The sequence below is a fragment of the Pipra filicauda genome, unplaced genomic scaffold, assembly GCF_003945595.2.
Source record: "Pipra filicauda isolate LSUMZ 115617 unplaced genomic scaffold, ASM394559v2 scaffold2_size9829703_pilon, whole genome shotgun sequence".
Lineage (NCBI taxonomy): Eukaryota > Metazoa > Chordata > Aves > Passeriformes > Pipridae > Pipra > Pipra filicauda.
This window is the reverse complement of record NW_024104421.1, coordinates 4,794,214-4,815,257: the sequence shown is the minus strand read 5'-3', so window position 1 is coordinate 4,815,257 and position 21,044 is coordinate 4,794,214. Positions and strand designations below refer to the sequence as shown.

Here is a 21,044-nt window from a genome sequence, read left to right as displayed (position 1 = left end):
TTAAGATACGTGGTGCTTTTTTCAACAACAGCAACAAAAATATGCAATGTCTTTTTTTCTACCAGGAAGCTTTACAAGCGTTACGCTTTCCTGCGCTGCGAGGAAGAACGGGAACAGTTTCTCTATCACCTGCTCTCGCTCAACGCTGTGGATTATTTCTGCTTCACAAGCGTCTTCACCACAATCAGTGAGTTGGAGAATCAATTTTTTTCCCCCTGAATAAAAAGTAGTTGCTGTCATGATTTGTAAGAGACGGTGTTGCTGGTGCCTGAGTAGCTGAGCCCTTATCTGGAAACCTTGGTTGTTGCTGTGAGGCTGCTGGGTGTTGCTCTGGGAAACCAGCTGGAGGGGAAACGTTGTATGGAAGTGCTCTGGATAAGAGCATTGCACAAAGGAGAGTAATCAGCAGAGTGCCACTCTCTGTATAGTTTCTTTCATCTTCCCTCCCAGACAAGTCCTCTACATCCTAATGCTTCTTTCTGGTCTTGCATTAAGCGTGCACCATAACAGCCTGCTCTCCTCAGACTGAGAAGGAGATGGAAGATTGGAGGATGAAATACATGGGACTTTGTGCTCCACTGTATATTTTCAATCTCTTTTTGTCTCTCCTTAAATGCCAGAAAGATTCCCTCTCTCATCCTCTCTTTTAAGGAGGAGAGCGGAGGTTGGACTGATATCTGGAAAAGAATCTTTTGTTTTTCCAACACTGGTCAATGTGGAAAAGGCAAGGTCCCATGAGATGACCTAATTATTTGGATTCACCTGGGCAGTTCTTAGTCTTCATTTCCCTGCCTGTTCAGAGTGAAGTGAAGCAAGCTTTACGTGGCTGTCAAAGCAGGCACTCATTCTACTTTTTCTCCTCTTAAAGCAAGAAATCTCCTCAGAACTAACACAGCGCAAAGAGATTTATTCATCCTTGATTACCTTATTTCTGCGGGGCATCCAGCTTGACAGCTCTTCCCTGTAGGACAAGTGCTTGGAATTTGAGAGTATTTTTTGAGTGCAGTATCACTGGATGGCACACAAAAGTAAAAAAGGTTGGCTTAGCTTCCCCAGTCAGAAAGGCAGCTTGTGAAACATAAGGAGAGAGAGAATCTTGCAGTGCTAGAGGTGCAGTATCGGGAGTCAAATCCAAATTGGGGTGGGTGGCAGTCCTTGTCTTAAGCATATATAGGTGGTACAGATTTAAAAGCAAAAGAATAAGAATAATAAACAAGGGGGTATCCACAGAGATGCATCATACTTGAGACTTTGGCCATACCAGCATTTCTTACTGCAGCCTTTCAGTACTTGAAGGGGGCCTGTAAGAAAGAGAGGGACGAACATTTTATCATTTGTCTGTTGCAATAGGACAAGGGGTAATGGTTTTAAACTAAAGGAGGGTCAGTTTAGATTAGCTATAAGAAAGAAGTTGCTTACTTTGAGAGTGTGAAACCTTGGCACAGGTTGCCCAGAGAAGTTGTGGATGCCCCGTCTCTGGAAACATTCAGGATCAAGTTGGACAGGGCTCTGAACAACCTGATCTATCTGAAGATGTCCCTACTCACTGCAAAGGGGTTGGACTAAATGGCCTCTAAAGGTGCCTTCCAAACCAGACTGTTCAATGATTCTGACATTCGTTTCTCTCGTATCCTGCCATGTACCCCCTCCTCCTCGGATCCTGCCGCAGGCGGGTTCGTCCCTTCCCTGAGCAGGCTGCGGAACTTTCCCTGCGCTGACCCGGCTCTGCGGGTTCTGCCGCGGGGCTGCAGCACCACCGTGCGGCACCGCCGCCCCCTCTGAGCACAGGGAAGGAGGGGTTCTCCTTGTTTGTTTGCTGAGACAGGGGACAAGAACTTCCCTTCAAGGGGAAGGCGTGCTTCGCTCCAGAAATCGCCTTTACTGTGAGAAGGAAAAAAAAAAAATCAAGACTAACGTACTTCCCCCCTCCCCTTCCCCGCCCTGTTCTCAGTGATCCCTTACAGGTCAGTGATAATTCCCATCAAAAAACTGAGCAATGCAATAACCACGTCAAACCCCTGGATATGTGTGTCAGGAGAACTAGGAGATACTGGGGTAATGCAAATTCCCAAAAATCACCTAGAAATGACGTTTGAGGTGAGTACATGCTCTTTACGTTTTACTGTCCAATTTGAAACGTGCTTTCAAATATTAATTTGGTCAGGGGTTATTAAGAGCAGAGCATTTCAGATTCTGTCTCAGTTTTTAAGGTCACTGTACATTCAAATATGTACAAGAAAATAGTGCTGCCTGCTCCTCCTGTGTGAGATGAAGGTTTCCTATGAGCACATACCACTTTTAACCACAGGCTTCACTGCCATCCCTGTCCCAGCCCAGGACTCCTCACCTGGCCAGTCTGTTTCCACATCTCATTCCCTTCCATGCCTCCTTGCCTATTTTTCCCTTTCACCCCTCATTTCCAACTCCTCATCTGCCTTCCAAGTTTCTTTTCCCTTCCCTTCTTTCCACTTACCACCACCCAAGTCCCTTTCTACATCTGGGCAGTTCCAGATTTCTTCTCCTGCTCCAGCTCCTTGTCCAGCGTTACTGCTTTCCTTCCAACCAGCCAGTCTAACCCCTGAGCTCTTCAACACCCCAGCCTCTGGTGCTGGCCCCTGGAAAACCCAAGAGCTGCCATCCCCACCAGGTTCTCTTCTCTGAGCTTGCTGGGGTTTTCTCTTTAGGTTTGATTTCCTGGCGTTCCCCTCTGCTTTCCTGCCCATCAATTACAGGTTGGCTCCGTGCCACACCAAAGCAGCTGCTACTGGGAATTGCAGGGAGAGCCCCATCAAGCTCCTGCAGCTCCCTCTGGGCTGTACCATATCCATTAAGGAGTGATTCTGTAGGAAAATCTGCTGCTAAAATTAAGGTTGTATCTATGGAGCATATGCAGACTGACCTTCAGCAACAATAGCAAAAAAAAGGCTGTTGCCAAATATAGGTAGATTTTGACATAGGGAGGATATTTTTGTGATAAATGCCTGCTTCTCATTCAGATAGTACTATTTTGCAGAAAAGATCTCCAGGCTTCTAACAAGCAAAATGACATATTTCTAAGGACCATATTAATGCTATTCTGGATTATTCTTTTGGCTGAAACTTTCCTAAAATATCAACTTGGGTAACCATCCACTATGGAAAATGTCAGCCCAAGCTGCTTGTTTGGCAGTATTAGAAGCAATGAAAACCAAGGTCTTGCAAGGGAAGTGTTTAGGTGACGTTAACAGATGTTGCTGCCAGCCCCACCTACAGTTACATAGAGCACTGGAATTCACAACCCCTCGTTTTCCTTTTTCTGTGACTTTATGGTGCTAAGTCTCATGTAGGTGATTTTTGTTTGGACCCAAAAAAGCATATCAATCTCTGAAAATAATAAAGGATCTAGGGACTGCTTCGTAGTATAGAGTGAGTTGACTGAAGGTCAGTATGCTCTAAATGCATTTTTGAAAAGCTGTTTTTATTGAAGATCTATTTCTTCTACAAAAGCACACCTTTTTATCATCTCAGCTCAGAAATTTGTAATTAATACTTCTCAGAAATATTGAGTGCTCACAACAAAGAATATAATCTTTTCACAAGCTTTTAATAGTTTTATTTCTTTGCTCCTGTCTTAAAATAATTATGGAGTTTTTCAAGATGCTCTGCATGTCTGGTTGAAAATACTTGCCCTATAAATCAAAGGAAACTGAATAAAGGCATACATTTGAGACCATATGTGTGCGTGTGGTGGGGGTGTGTGTTGTCTGTTGTTTTTTAAATGAAATAAAAACTGTTACTCCTTTCAGTGCCAGAACTTAGGGAAGCTGACGACCGTTCAGATTGGCCATGACAACTCAGGGCTGCTGGCCAAGTGGCTGGTTGATTGTGTCATGGTCAGGAATGAAATAACAGGACACACGTACAAGTAAGCAACAAGTCTTAATTTTCTTTGTCTGAAATTCTTCTGTGATGAATTTAAAGAAATCAAGAAGGCATTCACCTTCTCCTTAGTTGGTGGAACACTGTGTGGGCTGATTTGGGTCCCCGATAGGGTTGGGTTGGTCTCCCCCACCCCTGGTTCTCTCATTTCAGAAGGCCTAGTTGAAGTTAGATAATCTGATAAATGAGAGTTGAATGTAGGATTTTCTTTGCATCTTTCTGAGGCAGGACAGACAGTATAGATACTTTTGAAGTGATTCATATGTTTTTGTCTAATAATTAAATCTCTTGTTTTAAAGTAGTGTGGTAATATTGTGCGCAAATTAACTCTTTAAACCCCAAGAGCTGAAATCAGAGTTGGCAAATCTTTGGTTTCTTTTTCTTTTAAGAAACTCTGATTACAAGAAAATAAAAGGTTTTGATGATTTCTTAATCTTCTATTGAGTACATACCTGTGTCAAAAAATCTCCTAACTCATCGTTGGTTTTACAAAATATCTGGCTAAGCAGACTTAATTCTATTAAATGTGAACTTGGAAAACTAGAATGCAGAGAGGTGAGCTCCAGAGCTCAGAGTTGGCCACTGCATACAGGGGAAAGTAGGAGAAAATGGAGTACAGGGGCTGGGGGTGTGGACATGTGCATGGATTTCATTAGGACTGTGTATGGACTCAAAGAGTACAGCAATAAAATGTGAGGTGAGTATAAGGAGATGTCACAGCTTCATCTGGGTGGGAACTCTCTGTGGGGATTTAGTTGTTAATCATCACAATGTTTTTAAAGGCTGAATATCAGTTTTGGTTGCAAGTGAAAAAGGCAGAAAGCAAGATGTGGACTGTGAAATACGTGTATAACCCAAGCTTTGCGTATTTCCTTTCCTAAGGATGATCACTTGTGGTGCAGGGGATGCTGCCTGCAGGGTTCTGGTCTGAGAAGTTTCAGGGTACCGAGTACTCCCTGCCTGTTCTCAGTGTTTTTTGGATGCTAGCTGTCCCTCTAGCTTTGAGATCAAGCTGCACTACCTACGTGTCTGAGCTGTGCTTGTCCCGGGTGTGTGGCAGGTTTCCCTGTGGGCGATGGCTGGGAAAAGGTGTCGACGATGGCAGTTTGGAACGGATACTCATTGGAGAGCTGGTGTCCTCCACGTCTGACGAAGAGCTGGGAAAGCAGTGCCGGACCCCACCCCAGCAGAAATCTCCTACTGTGGCTCGGCGACTGAGCATCACTTCCCTCACAGGGAGGAACACCAGTAAGTCCTTTCCTTTCTCCCCAGGGCCCTAGAGAAGGGGGCAGCAACTGCTGAGAAGAAAAATCTCCTGTGAACAGGAGAGGTCGTCCTGAAGCAAGGCTTGGTGCAGAGCAACAGCTGCAAGCTGATGACATTTTCCTGCCCCAGTTTGTGTTTGCTCTGTGACACACACGTTGCCTCTTTCAATGTCCCCATTTGACAATTGAGGGATAATAATCTCTTTCTTTGGAGCATGGAGATGTGAGATGAGGTAGGAGGAGGCAGCAGAATTTGCAGTAGCTGATGCTGCTCAGCTTCCCAGCTCACTTTGCAGTCAGTGGGAAGTTCTCTCTGAAGGGCAGTTCAGAGCTTGATGTGGATGCTGTGAGCTGCCTTCCAGAGGAGCATATCTCCAGGGGGACTTTGGGGGACATCAACCTCACATCCCTAAAATTAACTTTTATGAGTAACTGCACCTGGCTACAACAGGACATGGGACTGTAAAGGTCATGCAAGGCTTTCTCTGCTAAAGCATAGTGTAGATCCTGGTCATACATCTGTCCAGCTCCTGTAAAACTAGAGGACATGACTGCTGAAATGCCAAGCCGGGAAAGATTAGTGCCCAAGAGTAATGCAGCATTTAAAAAACACCACTTCAGCTAGTATGCTTTCCATCATTTCACAGAGCCTAATGCAGGACAGATCCAAGAGGGAATCGGGGAAGCTGTGAACAATATCGTGAAACACTTTCACAAGCCAGAGAAAGAGGTAATTCCTGCTTTTCATTACTTACCTGCATATTTTCATAAACAGAAATGGAACTGAAGTACCAGTAGATGTGCTACCTTTAGATTTGAAGTTTCTGGCGTGCAAACAAGGCAAGTTGTATTTACCAACTCTCCCTTTCCCACAGAGGGGGAGCCTTACCATTCTCTTGTGTGGAGAAAATGGTCTGGTTGCAGCACTGGAGCAGGTCTTCCACCATGGATTCAAATCAGCTCGCATTTTTCATAAGAACGTCTTCATCTGGGATTTCATAGGTAAGCTTCTAGGTGATTTGGAGGCAGAAGAGAAAGAAAGATTAGAGCAAAATGACTACTCACACACACAGACCTCGGATTCTCATCAGCTAGGGTGCCATTTCTCCTGCCAAGCACCTGCTCCAGGTTGCTTAAAGTCAATAAGAAACCAGATGGAAGATGAGAAATACTAAACTCTGTGTAAGGAAAGAGTGTGAGCCTGTGCAGAAATTTAAGAATACTTCAGCTTCTTGTAATTTATTTGTAGATGAATGTTCAAACAGCTGCTTTTCTACCCAGAAAGAAAGTAGGCTGGAGGTCAGGGTAGAGTAGGAATTGATGTTCGGAGGAGAAGTGGGAAAGGGCAGGGAATGAAAGGTTTAGATTTCTAGTTGCTCTTGAGGACTCTCCTAATCCCTGTGCTGGCCTTCTGGTGATGCTTAACCTGTAGGCCTATGTTGCAGTAATTTAAGATGTACTTACCCCTTTAAAACAGGCTCACAGGCTGAGATACCTAGCCTGAGGTTCAGTGCTTACTCAGAAAAAGTGAAAAATCAAAGCTGATGGTATCACTTACAGTGAAACCCTAGATAGGTGCTCTGGAGCAGCTCCTTGATGTTACCTGGCTGTATTAGACATCAGCCAGTCTGACCACTGCTGTGTCATTGCAGAGGTGGACATGACCACCTACCTGTGGTCTTCAGAGCGAGAAATCCATATATAAACTGTTCAAGAGCTCTCAGCAGGTTGTTCTTTTAAGGCCTCCCTCGTGTAATCCTGTGTCATAATGAAGTACTTCTGCTCACCGAGTTCTGATTTTCTCCCTTCCACAGAGAAAGCTGTTGCTTATTTTGAAACCAGTGATCAGATTGGAGACAACGAGGAGGCCCTTTTGCTTCAGAGATCTTCATGCAAAACCTTCTGTCATTACGTGAATGCCATCAATACAGCTCCAAGGAACATTGGAAAGGATGGCAAATTCCAAATCCTGGTTTGCCTGGGGACAAGGTACCTGACTGCTCTGCATTATATGTGTCCTCTTGCATTAGACTAGAATATTTTTGCACTGATGTTATTACCTTTAGTTTTCCATTTTAAGGCATGCCTATTTTAGGCAGCTCTGATACTATGTGAGAATTGAATCAAAGAAGCAGTAATGATACATGGCTAGTGTCTAAACTGCTAAAAATGTTTTGAGCTTTTTTATAACTGTTAGCTTGACAGTCATGTGTATGAAATCTGCCTTGAAACGCTGTTTTTGATGAAGTACTGATTTTGGGAATGCAGAGTTCCTTTTCAGGAGCTGGTGAATTTCTAAATCCTCATTGAATTGCCTATGAAAACGAGTTGTCTGTTATAATTTTGACAGAACTATTCTAGATGAACCTTTCTTTCCTAATAGGATGTTTTCTGTCTTGCACTTGGAAGGGGGGGTTAGTTGTATTTTGGAGGGTGGAAGTTGATATGTCTAGAAATAGGTACCATTTTTGTCTTGTCTGCCTGGATACTTGGAAAGCCAGTTGGAAAACAGTCTGTTGGGTTTCATCTGAGTTTTACTTTCCCTGTTCCTGATCTGAAGATGTTGCTGAATTCTTACAAGTGTCCGGTTCTGCTGATACCTTTCCATTTTCATTCTGCAGTATGTAGTATTTTACTAACAAAATCAGGAGTTGTAATTACACAGGAAACATTTATGTGCAAACAACACACCACTCACAAAGAGGGACTGCGTGTTTTGGGTTGTGTTCTTGGAGAAGAATTTCAGTTTGAGATCCGTTGTGCTCGATGCTGAAACATTTCCTTTCATCCCCTTTTCAGGGACCACTTGCTCTCTCAGTGGATCCCATTACTGGCAGAGTGCCCGCCCATTACAAGGATGTATGAGGAGAATGCTCTCCTACGGGACCGCATGACTGTCAACTCCCTTATCCGAGTGCTACAGACATTGCAAGATTTCAACATCATCCTAGAAGGATCACTCATCAAAGGAGTGGATGTTTAGCATGGCTTTGCTGAGAACTTCATTATTCCTTTCCCAAGCAAGCAAACCACAGTTGGAGACCTGTCAGGACTTGAACACGATGGTAGTGCACCACTGTAAGGCAGAGCTGCCGGTTGAAGCGGAATTGGGAAGCCCGGTTTGTGCCCGATGGGGACTGTCCTATAAAGCTGCAGAAAGCTAAGATGCAGTATTGTAGTTTATTTGAAACAGAAATTTAGTACAAAAATAGAGTATTTTCATGTGTTTAGATGTGTGTAAATATGCTATCTTCTTTAAGAAATTATATTACTCTAAGAAATTTTTCTTAGACTGAATGTTCTTGTTCTGACTATGAGTAGGTTAAACCCAGGGGAAGGACTTGGGGGAGGGAAGGACCAAGGTGGGAAGGGATGCCGCTACTTGCTTGCAAGGAAGAAGCCAATCAGTGTGTAAATACAGCGCAAACTCAGCAGGGCTTTTTTCAGGTATTGCAAATTAATACAGCAAATATCCTTATGTAGCCATTGTGATTGTGTCACTCTTGGAAATGTTGTAAGCATATGCTGGTTTACCCTACTGTACATGGTCTCTCTTAGTTTTTAGTTTGTTTGAAGACTCACCTTTCCATGCATGGAAGTTGTGAGCCATCCATTTTTTTTTCTGTAAGTTCTTTTGTGTCACTTCTGTTGATCTCCAAAAGGGGAAATGTGTTGAAATGCTTAAAAACTGAAGAGGAGGACTGCTGTCAGCCTCAGAACCTGAGGCACCATGAGACACCTGTTTAAGCAGTGCTGCTGCAGCCTGAGATGGGGAATGATGGCTTGCTTGACTCACTCAGTGTGTCCCTTCTCTGTCTGCACATCCTGATGATTCCTCCTCACCATCGGCCAGTTTATGTTGTGGATGACCTTTTTCTTTTTTTCCCACATTGAGGAATTTGGTTTATACCAAATTCTTGCTGTACTTGAGAAGAATCGTTGCTGTAGAGCCACAAACACCGATGTTGCTGTGCTTCTGAACTCTATCAGCTGGCTTTGAAATGCTGACAGATTATAAGTCTTCCTTTATCCTGCAGAATCAGTGTTCCTAGGGGAGTACAGGATCTTTGATTACTTTTTTTTTTAATTTAAATGGTCCAGCTACAAAAAGAAAAGGATTTAAGTAAAAGGAGGAAAAAAATGAATCTCACTTTGGTATTTTGAGGCTTCTCTCCTACACTTTTTCCAGTTAATGTGTTACTAATATGGAGCATATATATAGATGCAGCTCCTAATGAGGAACTGGAAGCAACTGAAATCCTGTATGCTACAAATTGAACAAGAGACTGTATAAAAATCATGTTGTGAATACCACGCAGCAAACACGGAGAGTATTTTCCATTCTTGTGGATGGGAGTCGGAAGGATCTGAGGACACAGTTAGCTTCACCTGGTTTTAGGTTTTGGAGGTTAGTTTGAATATAGGTGTTTGCTTCCATTTGCTTATTCCCTATGATATTGGGCATTTTGTCAGTGGATTTCTTGGGAAAGACAGTCTCACTGTCAGCTGAGGCTTGGGAAAGGCCCCTGACTGGTACTGTATGCTGCCTTGCACTGTGCTCTCAGTGGCATTAGAAAGGACTTGGGAATGGTGAACAGTAGCAGGTCTTGGCATAGTGTGCACATTGTGGAGAGAGGGATGAGAGATAAGGAAAAGGAAAGAGGATGAGAATTAGGGTTTGCTTTCTCACCTACCTTTTGTCAAGCTTCTCTACTTTCCTGTGGTCCTCCTGCTGTCCAGTTCTTAAAACGGCACTCACTTTAGTGTCACAGTTTCACGTCATATTCCCAGCCAGAAGAAAACTCTTCACGTGACTTTGTTTCATTGGAAAGGAGAGTTTTATGTTACAAAAGTTTTTTTTTTGTTTCTAAGAAAGAAGTAAAATTACACTGTCAAGGAGTCTTCAACTTTAATGAGGGTTCCAGCATTTCATAACCGTTTTTAACTCCTGGGCTTGTGCTTCCTTAAACTAAGTTTGTCCTAAACAGCACTGCCATGTCACTGCTGTGGGTGTGAGTAACTAACATAAAGTCTGTGAATGGTGTCATGAGTTAGACATCTCTCTTACATTTCCAGAAATGTGAAATTTGGGGTGTTAAGGTTTTCTGTGTGGTCAGGCAAGTCTGCTTAAAGTCAGCAGATGATGCATGACAAACCTTCAGCAGCAGTTGACAATGCATTCCTAGTACTTAACTCTATCAATGAGTTATACATTTAGCACCAGAAACCATGTGGCAGCATTATTTGGTAATGACTGCTTAGGATGTTTTGATTTCTATTACAGCTCAGGCCTTTTATGTCTAATGACTGCTATACAGGATTTTTTCACGCCCAACCCAGTCTAAGTGACTTTCATTTTACTGAAATAACCACCTCTTTAGTCTTTGGATTTCTTCACATCATCATCTGCATTTACTAGCTGGATGCTTCCCAAAGTATACTGCTGCATACTTCTCCAAAGGCTATATATGACTTAAGCAGTCATAACATTCATCTGACATGACAAGGGTTAAGCACAAGCAGAATAAAGTAGAAATGTGGGCACTTCTAAAGGTCATTCATCTAAATGAATAATCCACACAAAGAGAAAAAGGCAATAACTACATGAAGTCTTTCTTAAGTTAGAAGAAGCGAAAACCTGAGAATTTTAAAAATTCAAATCAGGGCCTTTCCCCGTTTCAAACTACATTAAGAAACCTTTGAGCACTTAACACAACTTCACGTCAGCTTTTTCAGCAAGTGTTGACTCGTTTGGTTTTGTCAGGTTTCACATCATGTTAATAATAATACAATAAAAATTATGTATGTCTCATGTTTCCTTGTAGGCAATAAACCACCCTAAGATATGTTGAAAGGGGCACAGCTGAGTGCCTCAGATTCCTAGAAGACTAGTTCTTTGACAACCTTGGGAGTACAGTTCTTCGTAGTGAATTTTTATTCCACCATGTATGATTAATTTTTTAGCGGACTACTTTTGTTTATTGGAAACTGTGAGGTTTTTTTCTGTGAGGTTTTTTTCTGTAAGGTTTACAGAAATCATTCTACCCACGGTGAGAAACCCATTGGGATTCTTCTAAGCTAACACAGTTTTTACTTCAGTGTTAAAGCACCTTCTTTGGTTGAGAAAGGGAATCTTGGGAAAGACCAAAGCTCTCTGGTATCTGCTTTTTAAAAAAAAAATAAAATACTCCTATCCAATGCCCGTCTGCAGATGTCTGAGTTTGCATAGTCCTGTTATACTAACACCCAGCATGGTAGCTTGAAGAAGTCAGAGAATCAAATGCCTCACTATGTACAAAATATGTATTTATAATTCTCTGAAATAAATGAAATCGTACTGTTTAGTGAAAAATCTGCTCATGTTTATTCCAAGTTGGTTTGTGTAATTAGATATCATTGTTCAAAAATGTGGTTTTTTAGGATAGTTGCGCAACAGCATATTTGAGAAAATTCCTTCTTTCAATCAAATGAAGGTGCGCATCTTAAGGGGAAATATTGTGTGTTACACTTGAAATGTACAAATGTGCCCTGTATAGCTTAAAATGATCCTTAAATGTCTCCATTAAGTATATTTTGTCTTTACATTACTACTAACTGAAATAAGAACTGGATTATTTTCAAGACGACGTCAGTAAAAGTATTGCTATATCAAGCACTTTAACATACATACCACAAACCGACATGGGTTTTTCAGGTTTTGAAGTACATTGAAATACAGCTTTTCATGCTATGTCCTTTACAAATAAAACTGTGAGAATAATGGTTGGTGTCACTTTCTCCCTGCAGAGGAACCAAGAGATTCGGGCCTCAAGCAGAAGAGCTGCTCTGAACCTGGAGGGCATGTTCCATAGAGGGAATGAGTCCAACAAAATGATTCAGCTGATAGTGACTCCTGGTAGTGGGAACTTGCTGCAGCAAAGTAGGGGAGAAGAGAGTCTGAGGGCCTGCTCTCAAAACCTGTCCTTCTGCCTCCCCTGACACAAAGGGGAGGCAGAGACTGTGCTGAGCCTGAGCAGCTCTTAGGTCGAAAGCAGACTTAGGTGGAAAGCATGGCTGATGAAAGGGAAGAAATGGGATCCCAGTGAAGCTGAGTTCTAACCAGGGTGGTATTTGCCAGGCACCCTGGGTTCCTTTGCTCTTAGTATCTGGAATAGTGGGGAGAAGGAGGGTAGGATCCTGTTGGCAGCAAAATGGCAAGTGTGGGAAGCAAAAGTGTTGGAAGCAAAATGGGAACTGTAGCCAAGGATCTCTGTCCTCTCTTGATGTGAGCTGCTCTGATAATTTGAAATGCTGGAATGAAACTCGTGTCCTCCAGTCTGTCAGTGTGTTGTGTAAGAAGAAGGGTTGATGGACAAGAGAGAGATGGATGCCTGCAACAAAAAGATAGTGAAATGCCCTGCTTTTCCAGGTTGGACTGGATTTTCAGAAATTTCCCCCATGTCCCTCACAGCTCTAGATCTGGTGGAATTTGCAAAAATAGAATTTTTGAAAACTTGATAGTTGAAATGCAGACCCCTGCATGTATGTGTGCGTGGCACGTGTGAGGTGGGGCATGTCTGTTCACTCATGTTAACTCTCAGTTTTGAAAAGGCAGAGAATCTCAAGAGAGGACTGAAAGTTTCAGATCTTAGGATTATATATGTGGAAATCCTGAAATATATTATTTGCTTATGCTGGTGTTTATCAACAGTGTTGCAGCAAAATTATAGGATCCCATAACTGTGGATAAAATCCGTAGGGCTGCTTGTTGTCAAATGTCAGTGGGAGGAGTGGCCGTGCTTAATACTGCACCTGCTTACTAAATGTGTTAGGCTTATGTATGTAAATTAGAGATAGTGAGATCTGAGATCTTAAAGGCAGCAAGTACTTGAAGTATGGCAGGACTAAGCTTGTCCAGATGAGGAAGTGCAAATAACTTCCTCTCCACTGCACTGTCCTTGATGAAGTCTGGGAACACTGCAATGTTTTCTGCAAAGGGTAAGTAGAAGAAAACTGAGAAAATGGTAGGAGTTGAAAGAGCTCACCAACCTTTTTTTCCTTCCAGCATTTCAGGTAAGCTTGTATGATAAAAAAATTATGCTCGAGTTAAGAGCGAAGCTGCTTCCCTGACTGTCACCCCATCAGGTTGCGGTCAAGGAGCATTTCATTGCTGACATTCCTATTTTCTCTCCTGCTGTTCCATTAGATATGTATCATTATAAGCCGGTTTGATCTCAGCACAGGATGTGAAGGGAGTGGGAAGATTTCTGTATGGGTCTGCTATCTGGTGGCTGGTTATGGTAAACAATCCACCGAAGCACTGCAGAGCTGATTTGCCAGTGGAAAGCTGGAGTTCTGTGGGAAAGCTTGACACTTTAATGGGCCCATCCGTATTCCCTGCAGACCTCACAGGGCATCTCAGATCCTCTGAAAGAGCTTCTCTCAGAATGTGACCAGACAAATTATTTTCTTCTTGAACCAAACCCATCTTTGTCTTAGGGGTAGCAGAGAAGCCACAGGGAGAAACACAGCCAAAGCCCCCTGGTCCTTACCCACAGCATATTTTTCAAAAGATATTGCTGTAAATTACTTCATTGCTATGTCATCTAGTGACAACCTTGTTGTCACTCAATAATGAGTTCAGCGGGATCCATAAATGTAAAATAGTTGTGGGTTCTATCAGAGAGACTCAGGTGTTCGTACCAGTTACTCTGAGTAATACAGTAATATATGGACCTCTTGGTTTTACATGACCTCTTCCCTGAATCCACTGACTTTTAGACGTGGCCAAAGCAGCCAGTTACAATGGGTGAATCATAGAGTGGTCTGTTCACCCTGTTTCTGGTGTTCAAGCCCTGTGTAGGGTGAAGGGCTAAATAAGTGAAGATGGTAAATGGACAACTGAGTCTTATTTGTAAAGTGCATTTGGCAGGACTGTGCAACAGATATAACCCCCAAGAAGATCTCAAATGCTTATCACAGGGCATCTCTTCTCCCGGCAAGAGGCAGGCGTGGAGAATGCAAGAGATGTCCTAATCCTTACACAGTGCATTTGGTGATAGATTTTCTCCTGCTCCCACAGCCAGATGATACTAAAGCCTAAACTAAAGAAAAAAAAAATAAGCTCAATAGTAGCCAGATGTTGGGTTTGGTGCTCTGCAATCCTTGCATTCTCCTGCTTAGGAACACAAAGGCTGGTGTTAGCCTAAGGAAGCCATTTTCCTTGCCCTGCCTCTGCAGCCAGTGGGAAAAGATGGGCTCCTTCAGTAGGCCTTGCAAGGAGAAACCTCACTAGGCTGCTTTTAATTATGCCTAGAGAAGTCTAACAGAGGCAGCTTGTCCCTGAAGGCTAAGCTAGCATTAATCTTTATGAATATTCCCCCCAGCACTGTCCTCCCATACTGAGTTCATTCCTTCAAAGGCATCCAACTGATATATTGGCATGTTCTTTACACATTAAAAAAATGAAGAGTTTACAAGCGTGAAAGGTTAAAGTGATGGACTCAGATAGCTGTATTTTTACAATATACTGATAATTTAGATATGAAGACAAAGTCCTTATTTGTCTTACAGAGGCGCAGGAGAGAGACCAGAAAACGTGGCTTCAATTTTTAGGTCTCCCTAGCTTCCACCAAGAACTTTAAACACTATGCTTACTGGTTATCTTGCAGTTAGGGAGTGCTGGGACTTCACTGGAGCCAGTCTCTGCCTCGCCAAGGTAGGTTGTTCAGCCTTGGGGTCAGCAACTGCTCATCCTGCATCCACTGGTGTGTGACTGAGAGCTTCTTTTCAATGCTGCTGTGACAGAAGTGGCCTGAGGTCTCACCTGTGGTTAAATCCAGTTTAAAGGCATTGGTAAAACCTGTTGATTTTTGGTGGTGTGGGCATGTGCCAGTCTGTCAAGCAGTATATTGTTAGAGTTTTGTAATCATTAGGAGAAAAGAACAGGTTTTCTTCCTACTTAGCTACAATACAGTAATTACAGTTACTATCTGCAATGTGATTAAGCACTGCAGAAATGCATATAAATAATTGCTTGTGTGAGGATGGCAGCCAATTCCCTACCAAAAGGGAAGAAAAGGAAACAGATACTTTGCAAAAGCAACTTCCCTGGCTTTTTATCTTGAGCCTATAGCTCTTCTAGGAGGTACAGACATTCATTAACATCGGGTAAATCATGTCCCCTCTCTGCCCCACAGTCTGTCCCTGCTCATTGTAAGCCCAACTAGATCATCATCCAGAAAATGCATGGAGGAAGACATATGTAGTGCTCACCAGAGATCTTGAGTAGTAGTCAGAAATTGTCAGTACAACCAAGAATCATCTTTGTGGTGGTGGTGGTGTTTGGTTGTGATTTTTGGGTTATTTTTAAAGGCATGGATTTAATTTCAAATTAACTGGGAAGTCAGACCCAAGACAATGCTTCTGTACTTGAGATAGCTGTGTGCTCTTCCATGAAGTGTCCTTAGCCTGTTCCTTCTACTCAATGCTCTCACCTGAATTAAGTTTACCTGCTTGTACACATGCAGCTTTTAAACTGTCCTAACCCCACATGATAAATAGGATGTGTTCTAAATTGGATCATGAATATGAACCCACCAGCTTGGAATTAGTGTGGCTACTGGCTTGCCTGGGATCCTTTTTTTTTGTTTGTGGTTCCTGACTGTTTAAATAGTATGAAGCTGGCTGAAAGTGGGTGTAGTGCACAGGACATTCTCTCCCATCCCATAAAATTACTTTCAGAAAAACTGCATTCAGGGAGCATAAGTGGAAACATCACTCCATGGCTCTGCCCAGCTTTCATGTCCTTAAAGCTGTGGAAAAGGTTTCCATTCATGGTAACAGGAACATGGGAGAACTAGGAAAAACTTGCAGACCAGAGAAGCTATTTAATTCATCCTCAACATGGACTCTGTTAGAAGAGAATTTCAGATGTCAGCGGGAATTTGTGCTAGACAGGGGTAGTGTGGGTAGCTGTGTTCAGTGAGAAACAGGATAGCTGCTCTGGGCTTAGTCATTTGTGTTTAACTGGCACAATGCTAAAAAGTGAGGAATGAACTAGCTGATCTTCAATTCAAATGTGTGTTCTGGGAAGTGCAAATACAAGTTGATCCACCGTGGCTTGCTGAAGCCAGTGAAAGTTCCTAAAATTGATGAGTTTAGACAGGCATTCATGAACACTGTAGTCTGCAAAACCTATTAGTTTGTGCACAGAAGAGAAGCAACTCTCTTCTGGGAAAATAATAAAGTGACTACCGTTGCTACTTTCAACACACAGCATTTATTAAGACAGTCCCAGTCTTATACATAAGAGTTTGCTTCTAGGTGATCTCAGCATTTTAAGTACAAACACTTATCTCTGTGAAGGGCCAGGCTTGTGTTAATGAAGATATTCAAAAGCCTTGTGTTCATCTCTTGGTTGAGATAGCCTGGAAAAGTGGAAGTACACAGGGTCTGACAAGCAGAAGATCGACCATGAAGACTGATGGTGTTGACTCTGTGTAGAGTTGTGAACAGCATGGCTTGTCTTATCACGAAGTGCAGGATATTCTGGGCAGATCCCTCCCAGCCCAGTATCACAGATTACATTTGTGGGCAAATCTGAGACCCTGTTCACCACAGTAGAGCAGGAACCAGCCATAGAAGACAACAGTACAGGCATGTCCCTTTTCTCCTCTCCACAGCTGCTCCAGGCTCAAGTTATCAGAAGCATTTTGCTACTAGATGCACTTGTTCACTTTCCATTCACACCTGGCCTGTAGCCGAATTAAGTTTTCCTTTGACATTAGAGGTTAAACCTGTTTGCAATGGTACCAGCTCCTGCAAACATCCAAAGTGTTGGGAAGTTTTCATGCAAAAAATTATGCAGGGCTACTTACGAGTTTTTCCAAGGACTGCAAGCCTAATGCCTTGTCTAGTTCTTTTGCCATCCAAGCTAGCCATGTTCCTGGTGATGCCCTAAGCTGAGTTACTGAGCAAGGTTCCTTCTCTACAGAGTTTCCTCATATGCCCCTCTCTCCCCTGGACTTTGTTTCTTCCAGGTTTCATAAGCAGGGGGATTCTGAGTGACTTTTGTGCTGAGAGTAAGGTTTAGGAGAGGAAGAAGGAAGCAGCAGCAAGATGGGGGAGGAAGGAGTCCATAGTTCATTGAAATGGTTCTCAGCAGGCAGTGTTTCCATGCAAGCAACCTCCCTGACTTCCCCCACCAAAGTATTGCTTAGGGGAGGATGGCAGGAGGGCTTGTATTCCTTTTGCTCCTCCCAAATGTAAAAGAGACTTTCTGGCTTAGGCAATTTCTCAATAATAATGAAAAACTATTGAGGACTCCAGGCACAGTACTCCCTGTAACATCTTAATCGATTTCCCCTTCCCCCTCTTTCAAAAAATACTTGCCTGCAAGGGCCTGTTCTATTTTTTTCCTGTGTTGGCACAGGAACCATGGGTAAGGAGCTGGTAGATGATGGTAGCAGCTCTGTTTGTGTCTGTGTAATAACTCATGACTCTCTTACTCAGCTAATTAAAACCAAAGGCCCTCTAGCTACCCTGAAAAATGTAAATAACATTTATTAAAACATTGTTCTGTGGTATAAGCAGCACCCAAGTTAATGTAAGGCTGTTATGAAACAGGATTTTGCTTGCAAAGAAGTGGATGGCTGCAAATCGAGTGTATACCAGGCTTTCTTCATGAAAGGATTAAGCTGGGGACAAGCAGAAGTGTGTACAATTAAAAATGTATGAAAAGCACAAAGATAAACAGCTGGCAGGGGCCAAAGCTGTCTGAACACCTTTGCATCGTGCTTTGCCCATCTCTGGATTTAGCACAGACATACATGGTGTGATATACGCAGTGAAACAAGATTTTTCCAAGGGCATTCTGTTCTTAGCACAAGCAGCAAGGAAGTAGGAAGATGAAACATTAAACACATCAAAGCAGGTGAAAAAAGTTTTGATGAGACAAGAGAGTGTTCTTAAATCTCTGGCTAAATGTGCAATGCATGTTCAATAGCAGATCTGCTGTAATGTAAAAGAAAGGTGCAAAATGTGATTGTGAAGCCAGGAACAAAGTTCAGTCCAATTTAAGGACACACAGTTCCTGTGTATTCTCATTTATATCAAAACCCAGGTGTGTTTTGTACAAGCACAAAATGAACCTTTGGTGCAAAAGCAAGTGAGTGAAACTCCTTGGTTGTTCTTTGCACCTGATAAAGATGTTTCAGAACAGGCCTGATATAATTCATCTCCAGTTGTGACAATGCCAGACTAGCTTGAAAGGATTTGATCTGACTTCTGAGCACTCTAATCTGAGTCTATCAAACCTTTAAAAGATAAATAAATTAAGAACTCTGGGATTACGAGAGCATGTAAAGCCTTGTGAACATTCTAGCCTTGCTGAGCCGAACAGCATCGGCAATCCTAAACCCCTGTTTCTTAGAAGGAAATTGCAGAAACGTTTAGAGAAGTGCTTCTGTTTTCATGCAGAAACAAAACCACAGCTGAGATCAATAGGGTTGCCAGCCCTGAGGCGGCTTGTGTGGCAGCACGGATGAGGCCAGGGCTGATGGAGAGTCTGGGTTCACAGGCAGCCAGCCAGTGCTATTCCACAAAGTTTTTAAAGTGAGAAAGGGAAGGGAAAAGGAAAAAATGCCAGAAGAGTGGGCAAAACACTGGTGCTCACTCCCTGCTGCTGTGCTGGAGCATGAGTCAGAGACCTGGGTGAAAGCAGAGGCAGCTGGAGGAGGAGCAGCAGCGTGGCAGAGACCACACCAGCACATCAGCAGTGGTGGTGCTGGCCCCTGTGAGGAGGAGGAAGGAGGAGAGAGCTGGAGGGAGGATGTATCTTTATATTTTTTCCTAACAGCTGAGCAGGGGAATGACATGTAAGTGAAACCCTTGAAATGCAGAGATAAAACCAGACTTAAAAGTCCACGAAGACAACAGGTGACTAAGCACAAATCTGGTGACTTTTGGCTCAATAACATAGTCCAGATCTGTTCTTTACTGAAAGGCCTGTATCAAAATCCTTCAGTAAAGATGGGGTTATGTTTGTTTTGTTTTTTTTTAAGCTGGACACAATGATGCAGTTTACTTTCCCAGGACAGGAGACTCCACTCTGCTTCAGACACCATGTGTGGCTCTTTTGACAACTGTGTGGAATGGATGCTGTCGCTTACTTGATGACTCCTTTGGAAGATGTTTTATTGTAAGATCATTTTATGGTACATGTACTTTGCAATTGGTTATAGCTGAGTACTATTTCTAATTTTCCTGTGACTCATGTTATTATGGGCATTATTTGTGCTACCTCAGAGAGAAACAGGAGTTTTCTAGCAACAGGTTATTGACTGACCTTAGAGAAGTTGGGTGCTCCCATTTCCTTTATATGGAGAGGGAAACACCAGGACCACACCTAGAATATAGGTGAGTTTTAGGAGCCCTCAGTGCCAAAAGAGAACTAGCAGTGAAGGGAACTTGTCGTGTTTCTTGAAGAGATTTATAGATGTTTTCAAGTTTGAAGCAGCTGTCACCCACCACATCAGACTAACCACTCAGGAGGGCTTCCAGACTGATGGTAACAGGTTGCACTCCATCAACTCAGCCTGAATTTCTATGAGGAATGTAGTTAAGATGCCATAGCCAGCTACTCTCAGTGTTTTTGCAAGGACTGTACGTGAATTTCACACAGGCAGATGACGTGTTTTACTCCTGTCTACCTACTATGGCAGCCTTGGTGAATGGAAAATGAATAACTGCTACCACAAGAGTTGCCTGGAAACAGTCCTGTATCATTTAGAGTATGACTTGCCTGAAGCATGACTGCATGTACCTGTTGGGGGGGAGTCTGAGTCTTTCTCTGTGCATTTAAAGCACTAAAAACATGTGGAGCAGGAAGCAGTGATGACAGCAGATTATATAAACCCAGCAGGGAGGCGTGCTGTTGCAGAGCAGAAGCTGGCCAGCATGAAGATGCACCAAAATATCTGGAAGGCAAAAAGTTGTGGAGGCCTCGCTGCACCCTGCTGTCCCCCAGAAGCTGGGATGGGTGTAAGAGCCAGCACAGGAGGATCACAGCCTTAAGGTAAGGAATGTTGAGAGTCTGGGACCGTGAACATGAGTGGGGACTCTCATGGCACAGAGATTAAAAAACAAGGCAGTATTTACCAGACCTAAAAGTCTGTTATTACGTTCAGGGGGATCCATGCAGAAGGCTTGAAGGAAAGTGGACTATGGCACAGACCTGTTTCAGAGTCAGTCCCCGTGAAGCTGAGTTACTGGCATGCTGTGCCTCCACAAGGTTCACACCTGTCTAGGGATAGATAAAAGGGTGACACTGATTTGAAGCAGACTCTTGAGTTTATCCATCGGTATCTGTCCCCCAAGCCTCCCAGCACACCCTCAAAACATTGTTTCCATGCTCCAGTCAGCATCTACATGCTGACTCAGTGTAAGGAGCATGCTGGAAGCCCATTTGCCACAGCTTATAAAAGAGGTTTTAAAGGGCTGCTGCTGCCTTAAAGAGTGGCACTAACAAAACACCCCCTGTTTTGCAGGCCTCTTATGAATGACTACTTATTCTAATTTACAGCAGGATGTGTTTTATAAGAGGGTAAACTTGGCCCAACTATTTAAGTGAGAAGCATTTGAATGCTTACACACACACATACCCAACTAGGAAAGACCTTCACAGCTCACACACAGTCTGCTTGATGGGCACCACCATCCTTGCTCCTGAGGGTTTCAGTTGAGCCACTCCCCCTGCCTTCTTGGTGTGGCTAAATGTGTTGGGTCTCTCAGTTCTGAAACAGCTTGAGGATCTAGAAGTAGAGGGAAAGCCAGGCTGGTCAGACCTGCAGTCTGGGTCTGTCTGGGGCCATGGCTGGTACT

General features: G+C 43.1%; 1 protein-coding gene across 2 annotated transcripts in view; it reads left to right on the top strand.

The window, feature by feature from the left end:
• Nucleotides 1-11,943, top strand: part of DENND5B (DENN domain containing 5B) — a 113,548-nt gene extending 101,605 nt beyond the window's left edge. For both annotated transcript variants that reach the window (XM_027726588.2, XM_027726590.2), the window contains 8 exons: nt 66-187; nt 1,952-2,097; nt 3,786-3,904; nt 4,979-5,166; nt 5,831-5,913; nt 6,059-6,185; nt 6,998-7,172; nt 7,983-11,943. In XM_027726588.2, the coding sequence (XP_027582389.2) occupies nt 66-187; nt 1,952-2,097; nt 3,786-3,904; nt 4,979-5,166; nt 5,831-5,913; nt 6,059-6,185; nt 6,998-7,172; nt 7,983-8,166 (1,144 nt within the window). In that variant the 3' untranslated portion in view covers nt 8,167-11,943. The remainder of the gene's footprint in view (nt 1-65; nt 188-1,951; nt 2,098-3,785; nt 3,905-4,978; nt 5,167-5,830; nt 5,914-6,058; nt 6,186-6,997; nt 7,173-7,982) is intronic.
• The last annotated feature ends 9,101 nt before the right edge of the window (nt 11,944-21,044 follow it).